This window comes from Prunus avium, chromosome 6 (assembly GCF_965620075.1).
Source record: "Prunus avium chromosome 6, drPruAviu1.hap1.1, whole genome shotgun sequence".
Classification (NCBI taxonomy): Eukaryota; Viridiplantae; Streptophyta; class Magnoliopsida; order Rosales; family Rosaceae; genus Prunus; species Prunus avium.
In genome coordinates, this window is record NC_142289.1 from 2,220,034 (window position 1) to 2,242,187 (window position 22,154).

Below are 22,154 nucleotides of genomic sequence, written 5' to 3' on the forward strand. Positions count from 1 at the left end.
GTACTTTATGTAATAGTGGAATTTGGGTTTTTCTTATGAATGGGTATATAACTATACCATTTAATTTCTATATAAAAAAAACCCTACTATTGCCATCTGTCCTATTTTTGAGTTTACTTAATATACTAATTTTCAGTTTTACCCTTTTGTTTTGAGTGTTTTGGTTTTTTTTTTTTTATGTGAGGTTTTGTGGTTGGGCTTGTTTTCAGAAAATCAATGACAATTTTGTAAATTATAGGAAGTTGAAAGCCTCTATTTTATATTATAAATGGGCTTTGGGTGCGTTTCTAAAGTCTATTTCATGTAAAAAAAATTATTTATAATTTGACCCCTTATATTGGTAATAATAGTGAAACTCCTTTTTCATAATTCGTTGGGTTGATTAAAGCATTGGTTAATCTATATATATAAAGCAAAAGGAAGAGAATGGTGAAACATTCAAAATACCAAAAAATGCCCTTGGTTAATGCAAACATTAAGAATTGAAATTATTAATTAAATGAGGATAATATGGTAAATTCACACTTTTTTATATTTAAAAAAAATTAAAATTTAAAGAAAAATTAGATGATGAATCCTATTTTTATGGAATACAACTACCCATTATCTTTTTTAATTTTAAAATAAATTTTAAATTTTTTTTAAAAAGCCTCTCGCAGGTGCGGAAGCGTGTGGCCCATATCTAATTAGAATTGGAATATGGGGAACTAATACTCTAATTCAAGTTAATTGGGTTCTAAAGAAGAATAAAATTATGATGGGGTTGAATGTTTGACTCAGGGCGGCCTCATTTGTTACAATCTAAATCTTGTATTCTATGCTCTGAGAAATACAAAAAGGTAAATAAAAAATAACCGACCATGATGACATGCTCCCATATAGAAAGCAAACCGACCCAGCCATTGCTTACCTAGTAACTTTTTGGGGCTTGAATAACTTTTGAGTTTTACTTTTATTTATTTTTATGATTTTTTTTATAACGAGCGATAATATTTAAAAAACCCAATATTAAAAGAGGGAAATTCGAACACATAATAAAATACTTAACTATAGTGTAAGGTATAATTTTCTCACTTGTTCTATAGGCCACTAGCCAAGCATTATTACTTTTATCTTATTTTATTTTCATTTATTATTATTAGTTTTAAAAATAAACTCCTCCGCCTTTTTCCCTCCTCTCTCTCTCTCTCTCTCCCAAGTTTTCTCACTCTCTTTTGCCGACCAAATGAAATCCCAATAGCAGAACGCGACGCTCTCACACACTCTCTCTCAACTCTCTCTCAACTCTCTCTCTCTCACACACACAGACAAATGCAAGACATATTCGGATCAGTTCGTCGATCACTGGTGTTCCGTACAGCATCAGACACCGAAGAGTCCCCAGTAACCCTAGTGGACAAGATCAATTCCTGCATTCGAAAATCCAGAGTCTTCTCAAAACCCTCGCCGCCATTGCCTTCAATGCCCAAAGACAATGCCCCTCCGATCCGATGGCGCAAGGGCGAGTTGATCGGTTGCGGTGCCTTTGGCCGTGTCTACATGGGCATGAATCTTGGTTCTGGAGAGCTTCTTGCTGTTAAACAGGTCCATATTATTTATTGGTTTTCTGCTGTTTTCGTCCTTATTTTTGGGTTTTGGAGTTTGCTTTTGTTCTTTACGGCTGTTCATTCCTTCTGGATTTTGTTTAATTTTGGTCTTTGAGTGTCAATTTGACTTATTTGGCTTGTTATTTTATTTTTTCTGGGTTTCATTTTCATTTGTTTTTATGTTGATTATATGGATTTGATCTGGAGTTGGTGCTGGAGCTGTTTCTTGTTAGCTCTCAAAATTTGGGGTTTCCTCCAATTTTAGTTTTGGAGTTGATTTTCTTAATTCTCACAGGTTTTGGTTAAATTTTTGTACTGAGTTTGATTTTTGAATCATGTTGGAGTATCAACTCTATCTGGATTTTCCTTGATTTCACTTTACGATTTCCATAGCTAGTTCAGTCTGGGATTTGGTTCAGAATATAATTTTGATATGTGTGCTGGTTCTTTCACAGGTTCTTATTGCAGCAAATAGTGCCTCAAAGGAGAAAACACAGGTTTGAATTGAATTCTTGTTTTACTATACAGCTAAGTTTTTAAAGTGATATATGGCATTGCATGTGATGATTGTGATGTTGAGAATCAGCATTAACTCTCCACCGCCTCTCCCTTTGTTTAATGCACATCACAAAATTGGATGAGTCGTATAGTCAAATATGCTAGAACTTTTGAGAAGGTTTGCAGACAGTTAGTTTCCAGAACCATTGTTTCCATAAAAGGAAGCTTAGCTCCATTCTTGTGTATGCCCATGACGTGGTGAATCTCATATGCCATTAATTTGTGAGAGAACATAAGTGTTACTCTAAGTTGATGAGTGCGCATAGGAAGTGATTGTGAGTGGATAGCTGCCCTCTATGTTAGATGTTTGGGCTTGTGTACGAGTGAATGAGGTGCAAGAGGTGTATGAGTGCTTGTTGTGTAAGACTAATGTAATGCATTCTGATCTATATATAATTTTTTTGTACATTTAATTTTTCATCTCCAATATTTCTTATTATTTAGACATCTAAAACATTTTCTGAAGATTTGCCAAGTATGACAATTGATATCATATCTTTTTAGTTGCTATTAATTCGCCCATTAATGGTTTTAATGCTATAAGTAGGCTCACATCAAGGAGCTTGAGGAAGAAGTGAAGCTTCTAAAAAATCTGTCTCATCCAAACATTGTGGTAAGTAGGACTGTCTTGTGTCGATATCAACTCTTGGAGTCTATTGCTTTTCTGACCTTGTACTTTGTTTTGGGTTCTTAGAGATATTTAGGTACAGTGAGGGAGGAGGAAACCTTGAATATTCTGTTGGAATTTGTCCCTGGTGGGTCCATATCATCGCTTTTGGGGAAATTTGGATCTTTCCCTGAGGCCGTAAGTCCTTGTCGACTAACTTTGCATTTTGTAGGTTTTTTGAATGCTAAACTTATACAATCTGTTTGAGCAGGTAATAAGAACATACACCAAGCAGTTGTTACTGGGACTAGAATATTTGCACAAAAATGGAATCATGCACAGGGACATTAAGGTACCCCTCACCTGTGGCATGTATAAAATTGTCAATCACCTTTCCTGATGTTTTCTTTGTAAACGGTTAATATGTATCTCATATTAACTTTCAGGGAGCAAATATCCTTGTTGATAATAAAGGATGCATTAAACTTGCAGATTTTGGGGCATCCAAACAGGTCGTTGAGCTGGTACAGACATTTATTTTCCTTCATTTCCATTTAGACGTGCAGTATCTATTATGCATGGTTACTTCTATAATGCATGGTCTATCTAATTGAGCGGTGCGTTGTTGCAGGCAACTATTTCTGGTGCTAAGTCTATGAAGGGTACACCATACTGGATGGCTCCTGAAGTTATTCTTCAGACTGGTCATAGCTTGTAAGCACAAAATTACAGTTGTAGCATCTATTTGATTTCAGGCATGCTATTTGATCATGACATGTCATTTCTGTATTATCTTGGGTTAGAGTATTGATTCACTTCAGTAGGTGTATTGCTGGTAGTTCTTCCTAGACAGTGATTACAATTTTGCATTATCTATTCCATATTTCTTGGATAAGTAAAGAATGCTGATATATGAGAATAACTCTGCAGCTCTGCTGATATATGGAGTGTTGGATGTACTGTGATTGAGATGGCAACAGGAAAGCCTCCTTGGAGCCAACAGTACCAAGAGGTAATTAATCTGCTAATTCTTTAAGTCTTATAATAAAGTTTTCCCTCCTGCTTGTTGCACTAACGGCATGTTTTTCTAGGTTGCTGCTCTCTTCCATATAGGGACAACAAAGTCTCATCCACCAATCCCTGAGCATCTTTCCTTTGAGGCGAAAGATTTTTTGCTAAAATGCCTGCAAAAGTATGCTAATGTTGTCTTCTTTACATCATTTCTATTTGGATTCAAACTCTCCTAGATATGTGTTGCATTGATCTGTTCCATTAAACTATAAATATGATTCTTGTGGAGCAATCAATAACATTCACGTTTTAGGTAGAGAGAGAGGAATGGCTCAATTTATGTATTTATTTTCTCTGAATTTATGTTTATTTTGGTCCTGTGGCAGGGAACCAAATTTGAGGCCAGTGGCATCTGAGTTGCTTCAGGTAATTTAAATCTGTTTTCTCTACACAACGGAGTTTCTTTATATCTTGTAAATCGTCTGCTTCCAGTGTAATTTTTTTTGGTGTTTTCTGCTGGCGAAGCCCAAGTCAACCCTTATCTTATCAAGTTCTTACACTTCTACTGTAACAACTACTTGCAGCATCCATTTGTAACTGGGCAACATATGGAACCTCATCCTGTTTTTCGTAAATCTGTCATGGTAATGAATGAGGTTGTACAATATTGCGGTTGTTTTTCACCATTAAATCTTTTGAGTGACACTTAATTTGCTATCATCAGGAAGAATCTGAAGTCCCATCTCCATCATATTCTACAAACCTACACATCTTGTAAGTAGTACAATTATGCTTCTTTGGAACTTGTAAAATCAGAGAATGTATGCTATAATTTTTTAACATGCTTTTGACATGGTGGCATCAATTTTGTTGCCAGCGAGATGTCAACCTGCCCTGATTCAGATGATATGTGTAATTTGGGTAGTTTGCAACACTCAACTATACATCCTAACAAGTTGTTGGGAAGTAGACATGTTTGGGGAAGAAACAGCAGTGATGATGATATGTGTCAGATTGATGACAAAGATGATACTATGGTGGGCGAAGCAAAGCTCGGTTCTTCTTTGATGCCCTACAACCTTAAGGTAATTGAATTTGTGCCCTCAAGATTTGGATAAGTTTTAAGCAGTCAAGAAATTCAGAAACTAACTGTTTGCATGCTATTCTGTTATGTTAGAGCTTTAACCCAATGTGTGAGCCCACTGATGCGTTGGGGTGCAAATTTGGTGGAAGTTCGGAAACAGAACAAAATGGAATGAATCTGGATACAAATCACCAAATGGATTTTCCTGCCAGCTGCTCTGGAACTATTGGAGAGGGAGAAAAAGACTTTTCATTTCCTTGCGGAACATCACTTGCAGAGGAGGATGATGAACTTACTGAATTAAAAATTACGGCTTTTTTGGATGAGAAGGTACTGTTTTGGTTGGAGTTAGAATTACTTGTCTTCTATGTTACGGGTATATGCACTTGGGTATGGATGGGTATGTGTCTTGGAGGAAGAGTTAAATAACCAAACACTTAGCCATGTCGTGCATGCTGACATTATTATGGAAAGCTGAAATTAAAGGTTTATGAAACTATCTTGCAGTCATGTTTTTGTAGATTTCGGTTTGGACTTGATTAATTCTGAACTGTGCCATTGATCAAAATCTCAGGCTCTAGAACTGAAAAAACTGCAAACACCATTATATGAAGAGTTCTACAACAGCCTGAATGTAGTGTGCTCTCCAAATTTTTTGGATAACTCGCCTGATGAAACCACCTCAAGGTACTTGAAATTACCTCCCAAAAGCAGATCACCTAGTCGGGGTCCAATTGGTACCCCATCTGCAGTGGCTGATGCTCTTAGTTCTGGAAGTCCTGGGAGTAATGGCAGGCGTGTATCAAATATTGGAAATGATCAAACTGCACAGGACATGCCGTCACCTCCACTCAGTAATTTGAAAGGTCTTGTAGTTGATGGACAGCAAGAGCCAGGTAGTCCAAGGTTAGTTCATGCATTCTGGTTCATGTAATTCGATATTTTTTTTTTCTTTGCTCTCCACTCTTTTGAGTAATATCTGATATATGATAGTACTCGCAGTATGAGCTTCTCTGAGAGAGAGAGGAAGTGGAAAGAAGAGCTTGATCAAGAGCTTGAGAGAAAGCGAGGTAGATGTTTCTTTTCCTCTTCTGGTTTCAAATTCCAACTATATATATATATTATTTGATTGGTATAAATAGTATGGAACTTGTAGGATTCTGCTTGGATTTTGATGTGCCCACGAATAATATATCTAGATAAATGTAACATAACATGTCTGAAGTTTAGTATTAAATAATCTAGGGAAAATACATAAAGTGTACAAAAAATATAAACAAACCAACCATCTTGTATGTAGTTTGGTGACTGTCACTTAAGTCAAATGGCGGTGTTATCAGTTTTCTTTGCTTTTGCAGAGATGATGCGGCAAGCAGGTGTTGGAGGGAAATCATCATCTCCGAAGGATCGAGCTTTAAATAGGCAGAGAGAGCGAACTAGGTTTGCATCTCCAGGCAAATGAAGTATGTGAGCTGGTCCTTGAGATGGTAGTTGTATCTTTCCTTGGGGAATTCATCCTTTGGAGTTGGAGTTTTGGAGATAAAATACCTGGTGCTCCAGTTTACCAGCTCCAACCTCTCCATGTGGGAAACAGCAGTGCTGCTGCATCCGGTTCAATTCCTCATTGTGCAACCTTTAATGATGCCCTTGTATGTTCTATCAAAGGCCAAGCTAGTGATTGCAAGCAGGGCTGCATAAAGCAATGATCTCAAGTTGTTGGATATAAATATATAGATTCTTTTTGGGGGTTTGGGGGGGAATCATACAGTGCATAGAAATTGTATTATTGATGTAGTAATCTGGATCTATGGCACAGGCTAGATAGATAGTATACAAGAACTTGATGCCACTTTTTTTATGCGTGTTTTTGATTCTTGTGATTAATGGATTACAAAATGGTTTCCCGTGTGTGTAAGTTCTGGTGTCGTGCATACAGCAGCAACTATATAGTTGAATTTGAGTTTTATCCCAAACCCATATATAATGAGATGTTACCTCAAAACTCAAATAGTGAGGGGCCCAAATATCATAGAAGACAGGGAGCTTCTAAAATGAGGGGTTATATTGAGGGGTTACAATGAGGTTGAATCCAACAATTCAATAATAAATCTGCACTGAATCGGACGACTATTAAGCACCAGTGCAGACTCCACCGTAGAGGACAGAAAAGAGAAGGCTGTGGTCTGGCCCGATACATAACAATACGCAATGAATGGGCTTAATCCACAAGAAGACCGATGAGACCCGATCCGAATAAATCACAACATAGCCAGTCCCTTATAATTTGATCATTCGTTCGATTTGTGCATCATCTTAAGATATCTTCTGATATTTTGATCTGAGACTCTGCCGAACTATCTCGATCTAGAGACGTCGGCTCATTTCCCTAGGAGATTCTGAGATTTCGCTGCAAAATGGAGGACACGGGAGGCCGAGATGGACTAAGGATTCGAAGATGGAGGTTTCTGGGGAGGCCAGCATATGAACCGTCGTCGTCGTCGCCCTTGGTGTTCGCATCACGACGGATCTGCGAGAAATTTGCATGAAATCTTCGAAAGCATAGCGTAAATCTCTTACTCTCTTCTTTGAATTCGTCAATCTCTAGCTCATTTCAAATCCTAACTCCTGACCTATCCCTAACCCTAATTTACCATTCATTTGACCTTGTTTTAGATCGAAGAAATTTATGCGTACGAACCGTCGTCGTCGGCCTTGGTGCTCTCGATCTGCTAGAAATTTGCATGAATGTAAGTCTCCCACTCTCTTCTTTAAATTCGTCAATCTCTAGCATGTCTCAAATCATAACCCTAACCCTAATTTATCATTTCATTTTACTACCTTGTTTTAGATCCCAGAAGCTTGTGATCGGCCTCGATCTCCGAGACCTGGGCTGGGTTGCGTAAAGAGAAGCATCTTCAGACCCATTCATTGCATAGCTTCCACTTCCAGCGAAGATCCTCAGGTGAATGTTTGAATTTGTGGTTCTTTAATTGATTGGTTTCTTGTTCGGAATTGAAAGTTTTAGTTTGGACTGTGCTGAATTTCTCAATTAGAACGCTTAAGTGTTGGGGGAACATGACAATTCATAAGCGAATGCGAATGGCTTTTATCGTTCGCGGATAAATTATGTGTGGCAAAAGCGAATGGCCAAAGTTGGCATGGTCCTTCGAATCCTTTTAGAAAAAGGTCTCTTTCATGCATTATTACTAGTGTGGTTTCTCACTGCGAAGCAAAACACACATGGAATCGTATTTGTACTTTGTTAGAGTAAGCGAGAGAGCTTTAGAATATTAGGAAGTAAAGTTTTGAAGTTACGATGAATGCAGTACAGTGTAGGCTATAGCAGCCTGAATATGATAATGGTCATAGTTTTGTATGCTATGTCGAATTCATGCTTAAAATCATAATAGATTTTGTTGAGGTGTAACTGTGTTAGTTATTACTAGAAGGCTTGTGCCTTAACGTTAACGTCTTGTTTGTGGGGATGAAAAAATATATAACTAAACTATAATATTGTAAGTATAGTGTGAAAATACCCTTGAGCTAGTTATCTTCTTTTTCAGTCTTAGTTATAGGATTCTTATCTTCTATTATGTTGGGTTTGCTGTGCTACTTATTGGGTTTCCTTTGTCTAGCCCAGTAATTGCAATTTGGGAGGGACAAGTATTTCTCATATCAATTTTCGGGGATCAGTATTTCCGCAATTTTGGCCCAAAAGTTGCTTAACTCGTTTCAAGAAATTTACACCTTTGTGTTATTTTATCGGTTTTTCATCTGTATTTTTTTGCTAATACTTGATATTCTTTTCTGCAGCTATGCTTCTGTTTATATGAATTAATTTGGTTCTTTTTTTTAACACCCCTTATGTAAAGATTGAAAATGCAAAAAGGTCCCTGCCGAGAAGGTATGGATTTGTTTAAGATGAAGTGAAGGTCGCTGCTGAGACGGCTTGGGAACTTGAACAGAACGGAATGCTTTTTTGTGGGCGCGCTTGCCGGCCTTTTCATGTTTTTTGTCCTAGTTTCACGACAGAGGGTCCAGTAACATGGAACTGGGCCCAAAAGTCGGCACACAACAAGTGAAGTAGGGCCTACAACGGGAAAAGGCCCAGCTGAAGGGCCAGTAATCACCAAATTGGCCTACTAAAAGGCTCACGAATGACCAAATAGGCCCACTGAAAGCCCCATAAAGGCCTATAAACGACAAAATGAGCCCAATGAAACTGCAGAAACGACAAAATAGGCACACAAAAGCCCCAGAAACGACAGAATAGGCCACTAAGGGCCCTTAAACAACAAAACAGGCCCAATCGATGCCTCCGGAAAACGATAAAATAGGATCAATGTAGGGGCACAAAACAATAAAATAAGCCCAGCGTAAGCCTCAGAAACGACAAATAAGCCCAATATAGAACCATAAAACGACAAAATAAGCTCAATATAGAGCCAGAAAACGACAGAATAGGCCCAGTAAAGCCTGGGAAACGACAAAATAGGCCCAGTAAAGCCTGGGAAACGACAAAATAGGCCCAATATGGGGCAAGAAACGACAAAATTGGCCCCATCTGGGGTATGAAAACGACAAAATAAGCCCAGTAAAATTCTCAGAAACGACAAAATAGGCCCAACATGCGGAGTCCACAGACACGACAAAAAAGCCCTGTAGGAAATCAGAAACGACAAATTAGGCCCAATCTAATATCATAAAACGACAAAATCGGACCAATGGGCCCTAGAAAACGACAAAATAAGCCCAGTACAAGCCTTAGAAACGACAAAATAGGCCCAGTAAAGATCCGCAGAAAAGACAACTTGGGCCCATAAAGCACCAGACACGACAAAATTGGCCCAGTAAAGAATCATAAACGACAAATTAGGCCCAATATAGAATCATAAAACGATAAAATAGGCCCAATATAGGGCAAGAAACGACAAAATAGGCCTAATATAGGGCCTGAAAACGACAAAATATGCCCCAGTATCGGCCCTGAAAACGACAAAATAGGCCCAATAGACCTCACAAAACGACAAAATAAGCCCAGTAAAGAAACGACAAAATAGGCCCAATATGTGGCAAGAAACGACAAGTAGGCCCAGTAAAAGCCTCAGAAACGACAAATTAGGCCATAAAGCCACAGACACGACAAAAAAGCCCAGTAGAAAATCAAAAACGACAAATTAGGCCCAATCTAGTACCATAAAACGACAAAATAGGCCCAATGGGCCTTAGAAAACGACAAAATAAGCCCAGTACAAGGCTTAGAAACGACAAAATAGGCCCAGTAAAATCCTCAGAAACGACAACTTGGGCCCATAAAGACCCAGACACGACAAAATTGGCCCAGTAAAGAATCATAAACGACAAATTAGGCCCAATATAGAATCATAAAACGACAAAATAGGCCCAATATAGGGCCGGAAAACGACAAAATAGGCCCAATGGACCTCACAAAACGACAAAATAGGCCCAGTATGCGGCAAGAAACGACAAGTAGGCCCAGTAAAAGCCTCAGAAACGACAAATTAGGCCCATAAGGCCACAGACACGACAAAAAAGGCCCAGTAGAAAATCAGAAACGACAACTTAGGCCCGATATAGTACCGTAAAACGACAAAATAGGGCCAATATAGTGCCATAAACGACATAGCCCCAATTTTTCATAAAACGACAAGATAGGCCTAGTAAAACCTCAGAAACGACAAAATATGCCCAATAAACGACAAAATAGGCCCAATATAGGCCAGAAAACGACAATAGGCCCAGTAAAGTCTCAGAAACGACAAAATAGCCCCAATATGGGGCCATAAACGACAAACTGACCCCAATGAAGAGCCTGTAAACGACAAAATAGGCCCATTGAAGAGTCCAGAAACGACAAGAAAGACCTTTTGGGCGTTATTGGGCCGATTTGTTTGCCAGTATTCAAGTTACTGGGCCGTGTTCTGTGCTCATTTGAGCATTATTGGGGCGACTTTTGTGGCCTTTTCGTAGGTATTTGGGCCCATATTTGGGCCAGACTTCAAGTTAGTGAGCCTGTACTCAATTTTTTTCCCCGTTTTCGGGTTGTTGGGCCAACATACGTGCTGAATTTCATGTAATTGGATGTCTGGGCCTTCTTTGTTGGGAAAATTTCACTTTTGAGGACCCACTTCTGGTGCTTTGGGGGCTATTTAATGCAAGTTTATAACTCAAGTGGTGAAATATTGAGCCAGTTATATCAAATTTTATTTTACTAAACTGAAATTTTCTATCAATCGACCCAATTTTTAAAATAATGAGTTTGTAACGGTGAATGCCATCAACAATACTAGAGAAAATTTGATGATACTGAAACACGGAATCGGACCTACTGGGAATTATGGGGCCGACCATTCAGTCATCCAGTGTTTTAACTCCTAACATGTAATGACGTTTCCATTTTAAAAGAAATTAAAATATCGACTGCAAATTGAAAAAAATAAAAATAAAAAAACAAATCGAAACACTTAATCATAGAACTAAAACAAACTAAACAAAAAAGAGACTGAAAACACTTGGAAAAACCATGCCAGCCGTGCTTCAACTCCAATCCTCTTTCCCATTTGACTTTCATCCTTTGCCTTCATTTTCCCACCGCCTAAACCGAAACATATGAAAGTAGATAAGAGGAGACGGATGAGAGAGAAGAGAGAGAGAGACACACACACACACACAGAGACCATGCAATGCGGAAAAAAAACTGCAAACAATGACGGAAATTTGAAAAACGCCCGCAAGGCCAAAGAGAAAAGTAAGTCGATCAAGAACAAATTAACACACACTTGGATAGCGACCCAACGAAAAATCAGGTCATGTAAAACCAAATGATATCACTTTCATGCTTCAAATTTTTTTTTAAAAAAGGTTTTTTTCTTAATCAAGAAACTTTAGTTGGAGCAAGAAGAAAAGGAAGAATGAATGCTTTATAGAGGCAGGAAAGAAACCTGTGATACAAGGTTAAGCAACTGCTACACTGTTTGAAGGAAACCCATCTGTAAAATGTAACATCCCATAACCAAACTCGAATGTCAATGAGGCTGAGTGAGATCAGTTAAATGCATGACCTGCACATTCATCAATAAGGAATAAGAATCACAAAGAAAAAAAGGGGGGAAACTAAAGTCTGCCAAGAATATAACGGGGCTTTTCTCATTACCAAATCAATTTTGTGCATAGAAATGTAAAAATGCCAGCCACTAATGATTCATATATACACACACAAATGTACTAGACGCATCAAACAGAAGCCAAGCATGTAGATTACGATGACAGTCACCGTAAGAAGAGATAAACTAAGGTGTGGGAAAAAGAATGGGTATGCTAAAAGTGGATGCATGACCGTCAGGTAAGATAACCTGCTTGGATGCATGACTGGACATCAAAATGTGAGACTTTATGCATTATAAGCATCATTGGCCAGAAGGCCAGCAAACCACCACATCATATGAGGCGAGCTCCATAATAGAATCTACAGAGATTCAAAAAGTAATCCATATAACTCTCAAGCCCTAAACTGAATAGAACTGAAACTGTCCAACTTATAAAATGAAAACCTAAAGCGCATAATACCCTAGGGAGTTATTCGATAGACAAATTGAAAACCGAATGCTCGTTTTCAATCAACTTAACAATGGTTGAAACTCCAAAAGTAGTGTTTAAATATAAAGGCTAAAGTAAAAACAAAGTTAGATATATATGAACAAAAATTTCATGCATTTTACATCAGCAGGATAACTAGGTTAAATTAATCAAAATATACGATTAAAAAATAGTCAAAAACTGCCTACATAGGGGAAATTGAACCTTCTCTTTTTCTCCAAACAGGTATGAAATGGATTCTTGCTACTAGTGTAAATCTAGCACTCAAAATTAGGGTCTAAATCATCGATTCAGACTCTTACCGTAATCTGAGACAGATCCTGATCCGCGCGACATGGCTACGTTCTGGATTGTTGTCATCTTCATCGTTGACGCAGAGACCAACGATCTCACCATTCTCTTTGCACCATCCGAAACCCTAAATCATTGCCTTGTTCGGATCCGGATCCGGTTCCGGACAAGGTAATGAAAATGATTGAGAGTTCGTATTTTGCCATGGGGCTCCATTCTCGAATGTCGTCTACTCAGAGACGCGAGCGACGGAACCTAGGGATTCTCTACCCTCTCGGACTCTCTAGCTCGCTATCTCGCTTAATCGCTTGGAATTGGGAGTCAGATCTGACTGTAGAGAGATTTGATTTGAGAGGCCATTTTTCGTATTTGCCCGGTTATGATATGGGCCTTTTTGTCTCTTTCCCATTTTGGGGTTTTTATACGAATTTCACTGACCCAACAAAATGAGAGTAATTAAAAAAAATCAAACAATATTATTCCTTTTCTTTTCTCAAGATATATGCATTTGTACCATAAATATAAAGGCAGCTAGCTATAATTTGTAAGTTTTTTTTTCCCATTACGTAGGCTTTATCAATTTGTAAGTTTATTTTAAAATTTTTAAAATTAAAATATTAATTTTTTTAATTACTATTTTATCCTTTAAAAAAAATATATAAAGTCTACTCTAAATTAATTGGAAAAGGAAATTCAAACTTCGATGCAACCAGACGGGATTACTCCCTGGCCAACTGGCATTACCCATGCTTGCTATCATTGTTAATAATTAAGTTGTCTTTTAAGATTTTAGTCAATACATAATAATTCAAAATAATGCCACAAGGAAAGATGAATGCAGCCAAAGAAACTGCTGAGTGTAGAAGTACTTGTCCATCTTACATATTTTCAAAGCAATGAACTTCCATTTGTTCTTTTAAACATAACTGTATCCATGAAGTGCACACACCTTGTACAAAAATGAGAAATGTACAAGCCAGCTGCCATCTCAATGTGCTGTGCTGGGGTGGTGACTGGGGGCCGGCATAGACAACAACCTCCTACTTGCACAAGTTGCCGGAGGGGGTGAGCCAGAGAGGGACACATATTGTGTGTGTGATTCTTCCGTCCAACACTCTTGTTTTCAATACCTAACAATTAGATTACAATTAGAAATATTCCAAACATTTTAATCTACTAATTCATTTTTAGGAATATTCAGATTAGGATGCTGATGTGCATTTGAGAAAAAAAAACAAATAAACATGATAAATTTTTTTGCACAATACTTATCCTTTAATTTAGTTATTCATTGAATTTCTCTCAACCTTTTACATGAAAGAATGGAATGACAAATTTGCATCCTTAAGCAAGAAATATAATCCAAACTAATGGAACACTATGGACATTGAGGAAATATCTTAAAAACACCAAACACAATTCAATCCAAACCAAGCCGTTGTGCATATTATCCAATCTTTAGCATGTCTAAATTCTCCGAGCTGAAATTCCCAATGGCACTGAGCAAGTTGGACGCTGTTTCAAACCACGCATTACTAGTCCCTCACTCTTTTGCACACTCTTTCTGCTCTTCAATGGAGACACCAATCTAGTTGCCAATCTCGATGGTGAAAATGAACGGCGTAGTTTCGAGGCAGTTGACATCTTGGGAGACTTCTTGGCTATTTTTGTTGGAGAAAGAGAAGAAACCAATGGAGGGCTCTTAATCTTGACCTGAAACTTGGAAGCTGAAGGTGGAGACTTGATTAAGAACTTGTGTGGAGTCTGAATCCGTGGCTTACTATTATGTTCATTTCTACCAATGATTGGTGACCTTGTCCTGCAAAACTTCTGCTGATGTGAAGAAGAAGAAGGATCTGAGGACAAAAACAAAGGGTTGGGAAATAACACACTCTTTTTAGCCCATGGCCTATTCTTGGGAGACACTCTGTTTGCCAAGTATCTGTTGTTTTCTTTCAACACTTCTCTCTTGTTTGGAGGTGAAACCTTGAAATTGATTCGAGAACGAGCCCGTTGGAGTATTGGGGAACCTGATTCTGATTGAAAGGATTGAGATTTGTTGTGCTTCTCCTTCTTCCTTCTGGCCCTGAGTTCTGTGTTTTCAGGGAGTTGCCTCTGTTTCCTCTGTTGGGTCAATGGGGTTTTGGGGTCTTCCACAGTGGTTTTCTTGGTTTTACTACCAACTGCTGCTACTATTTCTCTTGCAAATTGACTTGCTTGTAGAATTTCTCCGACTGTTTCACCTAACAGCATTGCCGGCAATGACATTCTCTGCCACTCCCCTGAATATAAATAACAATGAAGTTATTGCCCAATTTGCTCTATTTGGTTTCCAAAATGAGGTTAGAAAGGAAAGAAAGAAACTTTAAATTCAAATTACAAACCCATTTGGTCCAATCTATGATTTCAGAGAGAGAGAGATAGAGAGAGAGAGAGTTACCTCCTGTATTTGCTGGAAACTTCCCAACAGGAGATTTCCTAGGGGCAGAACCTTTAATCCTTCATAAAGCAAAAGACCCATTTGAGTTCACATATCAAAATTGACCAAAACTAACCAAGGAGTTCAAATCAAAATCAAAGGCTGACTTAATGATACAAATCAAATTCAAACCAGATTCTTACCTTGCAGTTTCTTGTTTGCATCGGAGGCTAGTCCTTAGATAACCTCTAGTACTGCGAGGGCTGAGACTCACTCCGGAGATCACCTTTGTACCACCTGAAACTGTGTACTGTAGCTCCTGCAACCGAGCCATGCATCTATCCACCTTCACAAACCCACAAAATAACAAAAACCCATTACTTCAAAAGACAAGAAATTCCCACAGATTCAACTTCCACCAAAGATGGTGCTTTGCTGCTGGGAAAGTGAAGGAAATGTATAAAAAATGAACTGAACTTTCAATTCAAGAGTTGGTCTCAGAGAAAAGAGAATGCTGTGCTGTTGGAAACCAAATAGCCGAAAGCTTTTATTTTTCTCTCTAAGAAAAAAATTTCATGTAGTTTACCTTCTTCACTGTTTCTCTGAGCAAAACAGGATTGAGAGGGGCTACCATTTTCCTCTGCTTTGGTGGGGTTCTCGCAACCATTTTCACTTGAAAGAGAAACACTAAGTGGGTCTCAAAGATCTCTCTCTCTCTCTCTCTCTCTCTCTCTAAATACCCATGAAATGGGTTTCTTTCATTTACTCTCTCTCTTTCCCTCTCTCCTTGGTTCCTTTTTGGCTTTCGCAGTTTGTCTCCGGAACTGAAAAGTCAAACGGGGCTAGAAGCAGAACACTTTGGTAACGGATCTTTTGTTATGTTTCTTTGCTGGAGTCCAACGGTCGAATTTATCCAATGAGAACGGCTACTTTTGGTTTCAATTTAGCCGCAAATTTTTCCTCTTTTAAAAGGGTGAAGCTGTGATTACGCATAGATCTAACGGTCGGTACCCTTTCTTACTTTAGTCATTGTGCAGCTGCAGTCCATCAACCACCATGGACACCATGCTCTACGGTACGAATTTGAACCATAGTGCATATCAGTCTCACATTTATATCTATAAATTCATTTTTCCCCTTTCATATGAATATAATTAATTTCCCCCCTTCTTGAATTATCCCTTTTCATTACTAGATTTGAATTCTATACAAATTCTCAATTGTTGAAAAAAATGTCTCATATTCAGACTGCAGATATGATGTCGTGGCCGAAGGGTTTTCTTATTTTCTCAGTTCAATCAGTATTCTAATTTATAACGGAATTGATGTTAAGCTCATAATTTCATACATATACATGCCCAATTTACTTACTTCTTTTGCTTAGTTCCTATAATTCTAAGTTATTTCCCTCCCTTTGTGTGTTTTGTAGGCCAATAGAGCAAGAGAGCATAATTCATGCAATTCAAGCATGTTAAGGCCTAATTTGGATGAATGGAAGAAGAGCTTAAAAGACAAACTCATTTTGGCTACAGCCCCCTGCCAGTCCAGTTCCGTAGGTCATATTGCAAGCTTTGTTTCAGCAACCTACACAGCTCGGATGAGACAGCATTCTTCATGAAAGTTGTTCCAATGGGTGTGTACTATAACATATCCAAAATTCAGCCCCATTGGATAAATATGGAGTCTGTTACCTAGCAAACACAGAGCCTTGCTCAGGATGGATTTTATCAGCGCGCAAAATGAGTTAGCAATTTGTTTTGGCCTTAACTTCCTCCTCCGACCTTGGATTGGCCCAAATGATATATGGCTGGAAATAAGACATTCTGAACTTCAATTTCGAGTGCTTAAAGTCCTAATTTGATTAAGAGAAGCCCAAGTTGTAAGCCCTTGAAATTTCTGGTTATGCTGACCTCAGCATGTGCTGGTTGGATGCTTGGTCATGGTGAGCTAGGTATGAGCTATCATTTCTGGTTGGAAGCTTGGTCATGGTGACATGAAGATGAGCTAGGGCTGCTGGTGGGATCTATTGGTGAAGTGCATCAACCAATTCAGATTTTATAATGCAAGTGTTGTATGCATTAGTGAAGTGCATCAACCAATTCATCTTTTATAATGCAAGTGTTGTATGCATTAGCCATATTGAATTCAGATTTGTCACTCCCCTCTCCCTATAAATACCACATCCATTCCACATTCAAGACACAACAAATCCTGAGATTCACAACCCCCACAATTCACTCCAACCATCCTCAAACACTCTCAAAATCCCAAACACTCCAACAATCACCAAAACAACTCCAGCAAACCTCTCTTCCATTTCCCTACGAATTTCATCTTCCTTAGCCATCACCACTCACTCAAACTCATCCCAAATCACCTCCATATCCTTCATACATCTTTCTAGAAGTGGGGAAGCTCTTGGAGAAGCATTAGAAGTGGAGAAGCACTTGGAGAAGCCTTGGACACCACAAGAACTTCAGAAAAAGGGTTTTTCTACTCTTATTGTATTCATTATGTTTTCTCATTTCTGTTCAAGTCTCTTTTCCATTATGAGTAGCTAAATCCATAACTAGGGCTTCGATGTAACCTAACATGAATATTCTGGGTTTATAAGTTTGGAGTTTCAAGTTTGATTCATGATTCATGTTCTTATTCATTATGCTTATAAGTTAACATGCTTGTTTGAATGATTGATCACCATTAGAACTTGTTTGTTAACTATCTTGGTTTGAATTAAGAGTATACACCATGCTTTAATTCGAATTGAACTATGAATAGGAAGAGTATGTATGGACATTCGACAACAGGGATTAGATACATACTTGGTTGTTTAAAATGTTCTTCTATGCTTAATGGGTTCCTAATGCTTAATTTTAGGTTAGACAACAAATGATCAAATTAGGGAATTAGGAACACAAGGTTAGGACCAAACACCATGGCCTAATCATACTTTAGCTAGAATCAATCTTTGAATCTGAATTAGACTTGTTACTTGAATCTTTATAACCCAGAATTGAATTGTTATGGTGATTCGAATGCCCTAGTCTCAAAATCTGTTTTCCAACTCTTAAAACCACTCTTTGTTACATTTGTTTACTTGTTTTTGTTTGCAATTTCATTTTGCTTCTTTTGTTCAACAATCACAACCACTCTTGTTTTAAATTCTGTTTTAGACATAACCTCCTACTTTCTTGAATTTGGTAATCTAAGTACATAACTAGTTTTAACTTCTCAGTCTTCGTGGGTACGACCTCGTACTTGTCTTGCTATACTACTAATTGCCCCGTACAATTGCGAGTTAACATAATATTAACAACAAATTTTGGCGCCGTTGCCGGGGACTGAACGAAAGTTCTTCCCTGGTTATGTGCCCAAGGTTACCCTATTCTTTTTAGTGTTTCTAATTAATCTAATTTTCTGTTTCAGGTAGTTTATGTCTAAAAATCCATTACTTGAACAAGTGAGGTCTTCGTTCCAACGTTCTAGATCTTTGAACGCAGGACCATCATTGCAACCCAGACGAGTGACCTCTGAAATTCAGAATCGTCTAGAAAGGGAGTTGTCAACTGCAAAAGAGCAAGCTCTTGCTACATTTACAAGTCTTGCTCTCCACACTGAACTTCCCGGTTCTTCACTTTCAAATTCGGAAGCAAGTTCAGACCAAGAAGAAGAAGAAATGATGGCTGCCATTGAGTTCATGGGAGAACTTGATATCCCAACAATTCCAGCATCTCCTTCAAGCATTTTGCTGCCCACTGTAGCTCGAAATTATGAGCTTAAATCTTCTCATCTTAATATGCTGCCTTCCTTTTATGGTTTACCTAATGAAGATCCATTGACTCATATAAAGGATATTTTTAATGTTGTGAGTTCTTTTCCCTTGACAGGTGTGACAGAAGATCAACTTCGAATGAGAGTGTTTCCATACACTTTAAAGGATAAGGCGAAGTATTGGTTGAATTCTTTGAAGCCTGGTTCACTCACTACATGGTCTGCCATTCAAAAGAAGTTCCTGGAAAAATACTTCTCCACGCAAAAGACCGACATGCTTAGGGACAAGATCTTGTTATTTGCACAGCAAGATGATGAATCGTTTTGTGAAGCATGGGAGAAATTTAATGGGTTGCTCAACCAATGTCCTCATCATGGGATTCCATTGAAGCTTCAAATGCGTATGTTTTATAAAGGACTAACCCCTTCTAGTCATAATATAGTCACCAATTTTGCAGGTGGTTCTTTTAAAACCAAAACTCCAGAAGAAACGTACGAACTCTTTGAGGAGATAGCAATGGAGACCCAACATACGGATACAAGAGGTAAACGTGTTATTAGTGGTTCTAATGATGCTTCTAGTGTGCAGATTTCAAAACTGGAACAAAAGCTAGATGCTCTTCTTGCATTAAACTCAAGAAGCCCTCCGAAGGAAGTGTGTAGCATTTGTGAATCTCATGACCATGCTACCACAGCTTGTCCACTTGGGGCTGGATATCCAGAATTTGTGCAAGAGCAAGCTAAGTTGGTAAATTCCTACAACCAAGGTCCAAGAAATGATCCATACTCTCAAAGTTATAATCCAGGTTGGAGGAATCATCCAAACTTTTCATGGAGAAATACCCAGAATCAAGCAAATCCCCCTTCATTCCAAAGGCCACAACAATCATCATCATCATTGGAAGATATAGTGAAGCAGATGGCAATCAACCAATCCAATTTTCAGCAAACTACACAAGCTGCCATCTCCAAATTGGAAGTCCAATTAGGCCAAATAGCTGCTGAAATAACTCAAAGAGTGCCTGGGAAATGGCCAAGCCAAACTGAGATCAATCCAAAGAACCCAGAAGCCAAGGCCATTCATGTGCTCAGATCAGGTAAGATCATTGATAATAAAGATGATTCTAATCTTTCAAATGATGTTGTGATTGTAGAAGATAAAGACGAGGAGACCATGGCTACGGAAGGAGAACAACTCAAAACTTCTCAATCTGCTCCTAAGGCCAAATCAGATTCTCAGAAATCCGATCAATTCCAATTGCATAAAAGGGATGGCAAATTTGTGCCACCACATCTTCAAGAAGATAGATACGTGCCACCCGCTCCATATGTTCCACAGATTCCATTTCCAGGCCGTCTTAAGAAAGCAAAGCAAGATAAGGCTTTTAAAGAGATTTATGATATTTTGAGTAAAGTTAATATCAATTTGCCTTTGCTTGATCTTATTGAACAGATTCCTGCATATGGAAAATTCATCAAGGACTTGAAAACTCACAAGCTCAATTTCGCTCCAAATGAAGGAGTAAAGCTCGACCAGAATGTAAGTGCTGTATTGCAAAGGAAGCTTCCACCAAAACTAGATGATCCTGGCAGCTTTGACATTCCCATTAACATTGGAGGCAAGAAGGTTGGAAGAGCCATGTTGGACTTGGGAGCAAGCATCAATGTTTTGCCATATTCAGTTTATCAAGAGCTTGGCTTAGAAGGGATGAAGAAGACTTCAATGCGACTTGAACTAGCTGATCATTCTATAAAATATCCAAAAGGTATTGTAGAAGATATTCTAGTTCAAGTTAATACACTAATTCTCCCTGCTGATTTTGTAGTGATGGACATGGAAGACAATCCAAATGGAGATCGTGTTGATCCCATTCTCCTAGGCAGGCCATTCATGGCCACTGCAGACACAATCATCAAAGTGAAAGATAGCACTCTCTCCATGACTGTTTTGGGTGAAACTGTTGAATTTAAAATGCTTAATGCTCTATCTCAACCTTCTATCTCTCTTGATTCTTGCTTTTCAATTGATGTTGTGGATCATGAGGTTTCTTCCAAAATTTTGCAGAGAAAGTCTAATGATGCTCTAGAAGCTGTCTTAACACAAGAAGAGGAAGATCTTTGTGAACCGGAGTTCCAAGAAGTGGTGGCTGCCTTAGAAGTGTTTCCGCCATACCCACCATCCTTTAGGCCACCAATCGAGCCTCTTGGACCATCATCCACGAAATTGGAGCCATCCATTGTCATCCCACTAAAGCTAGAACTTAAACCTCTTCCCAATAATCTTAAATATACATATTTGGGTGCTAACGAAACTCTCCCTGTTATAATTGCTGCAGGTCTCTCCTCACATGAAGAAGAGAGCTTAATTAAAGTTCTAAAAGAGCATAAAACAGCCATTGGGTGGACCATAGCAGACATCAAAGGAATTAGTCCAAGCATGTGCATGCACCGGATTTTAATGGAAGAAGACAGCAAACCATCTCGTGATGCCCAAAGGAGGCTAAATCCCAACATGAAAGAGGTGGTTAGAGCTGAAGTTTTAAAGCTACTCGATGTAGGAATCATCTACCCAATTTCAGATTCTAAGTGGGTGAGCCCTGTGCAAGTTGTTCCAAAGAAGTCCGGAATCACCGTTGTGAAGAATGAGAAGAATGAGCTAGTTCCTACACGAACTGTCACTGGTTGGAGAGTTTGCATTGATTACAGGAAGTTGAACACATCCACTAGAAAAGATCATTTCCCCTTACCTTTTATTGATCAAATGCTTGAACGTTTATCTGGCCATGCTTACTATTGTTTTCTTGATGGTTTTTCAGGTTATAATCAAATTCCCATTGCTCCGGAAGACCAAGAGAAAACCACATTCACATGCCCATTTGGTACGTTTGCTTATAGAAGGATGCCATTCGGTTTATGCAATGCCCCAGCAACTTTCCAAAGATGCATGATGTCAATCTTTTCAGATATGGTGGAACGATTCATTGAGGTATTTATGGATGATTTTTCAGTTTTTGGTTCCTCTTTTGATAATTGTCTTCACCACTTGTCTCTAGTGCTTAAAAGATGCCAGGAAACAAATCTGATTTTGAATTGGGAGAAGTGTCACTTCATGGTGAGACAAGGCATTGTACTAGGCCATGTGATTTCAAGCAAGGGAATCGAAGTGGATAAAGCCAAGATCGACCTCATCTCAAATCTTCCACCCCCTAC

General features: G+C 38.5%; 2 protein-coding genes, 1 long non-coding RNA gene and 1 other non-coding gene across 5 annotated transcripts; 1 reads left to right on the forward strand and 3 right to left on the reverse strand.

Moving 5' to 3' along the window:
* Positions 1–1,160: 1,160 nt before the first annotated feature.
* Positions 1,161–8,772, forward strand: LOC110759729 (mitogen-activated protein kinase kinase kinase ANP1-like). 2 transcript variants are annotated; one of them, XM_021961839.2, is made up of 20 exons: positions 1,162–1,584; positions 2,042–2,083; positions 2,692–2,757; positions 2,839–2,949; positions 3,023–3,103; positions 3,198–3,275; positions 3,383–3,465; positions 3,682–3,763; positions 3,843–3,943; positions 4,149–4,188; positions 4,347–4,406; positions 4,487–4,536; positions 4,640–4,847; positions 4,940–5,176; positions 5,421–5,752; positions 5,849–5,916; positions 6,205–7,410; positions 7,520–7,593; positions 7,695–7,808; positions 8,719–8,772. In XM_021961839.2, exons 1-17 carry the CDS (start codon positions 1,312–1,314, stop codon positions 6,306–6,308), a joined length of 2,016 nt encoding a protein of 671 aa, XP_021817531.2. In that variant the 5' UTR covers positions 1,162–1,311; the 3' UTR covers positions 6,309–7,410; positions 7,520–7,593; positions 7,695–7,808; positions 8,719–8,772. The 2 variants fall into 2 exon arrangements, with proteins under 2 accessions (XP_088111897.1, XP_021817531.2); XM_088255771.1 differs by lacking the exons at positions 7,520–7,593; positions 7,695–7,808; positions 8,719–8,772 and having other exon boundaries at positions 1,161–1,584; positions 3,198–3,263; positions 6,205–6,761.
* LOC110759731 (uncharacterized) lies at positions 6,053–6,983 on the reverse strand. Its single transcript, XR_002527173.2, has 2 exons — positions 6,842–6,983; positions 6,053–6,536 (listed from the first exon to the last, which is right to left on the reverse strand). It is a non-coding gene; the product is annotated as an uncharacterized LOC110759731 (long non-coding RNA).
* Positions 8,773–11,151: 2,379 nt separating the features above from the next.
* Positions 11,152–16,031, reverse strand: ATN (cyclin family). The gene is made up of 7 exons (XM_021961749.2): positions 15,760–16,031; positions 15,377–15,519; positions 15,195–15,253; positions 13,704–15,036; positions 12,766–13,187; positions 11,809–11,928; positions 11,152–11,462 (listed from the first exon to the last, which is right to left on the reverse strand). Exons 1-4 carry the CDS (start codon positions 15,838–15,840, stop codon positions 14,222–14,224), a joined length of 1,098 nt encoding a protein of 365 aa, XP_021817441.2. The 5' UTR covers positions 15,841–16,031; the 3' UTR covers positions 11,152–11,462; positions 11,809–11,928; positions 12,766–13,187; positions 13,704–14,221.
* Positions 16,032–19,218: 3,187 nt separating this feature from the next.
* LOC148293468 (small nucleolar RNA R71) lies at positions 19,219–19,325 on the reverse strand. Its single transcript, XR_015836866.1, has one exon. It is a non-coding gene; the product is annotated as a small nucleolar RNA R71 (small nucleolar RNA).
* Positions 19,326–22,154: the final 2,829 nt, after the last annotated feature.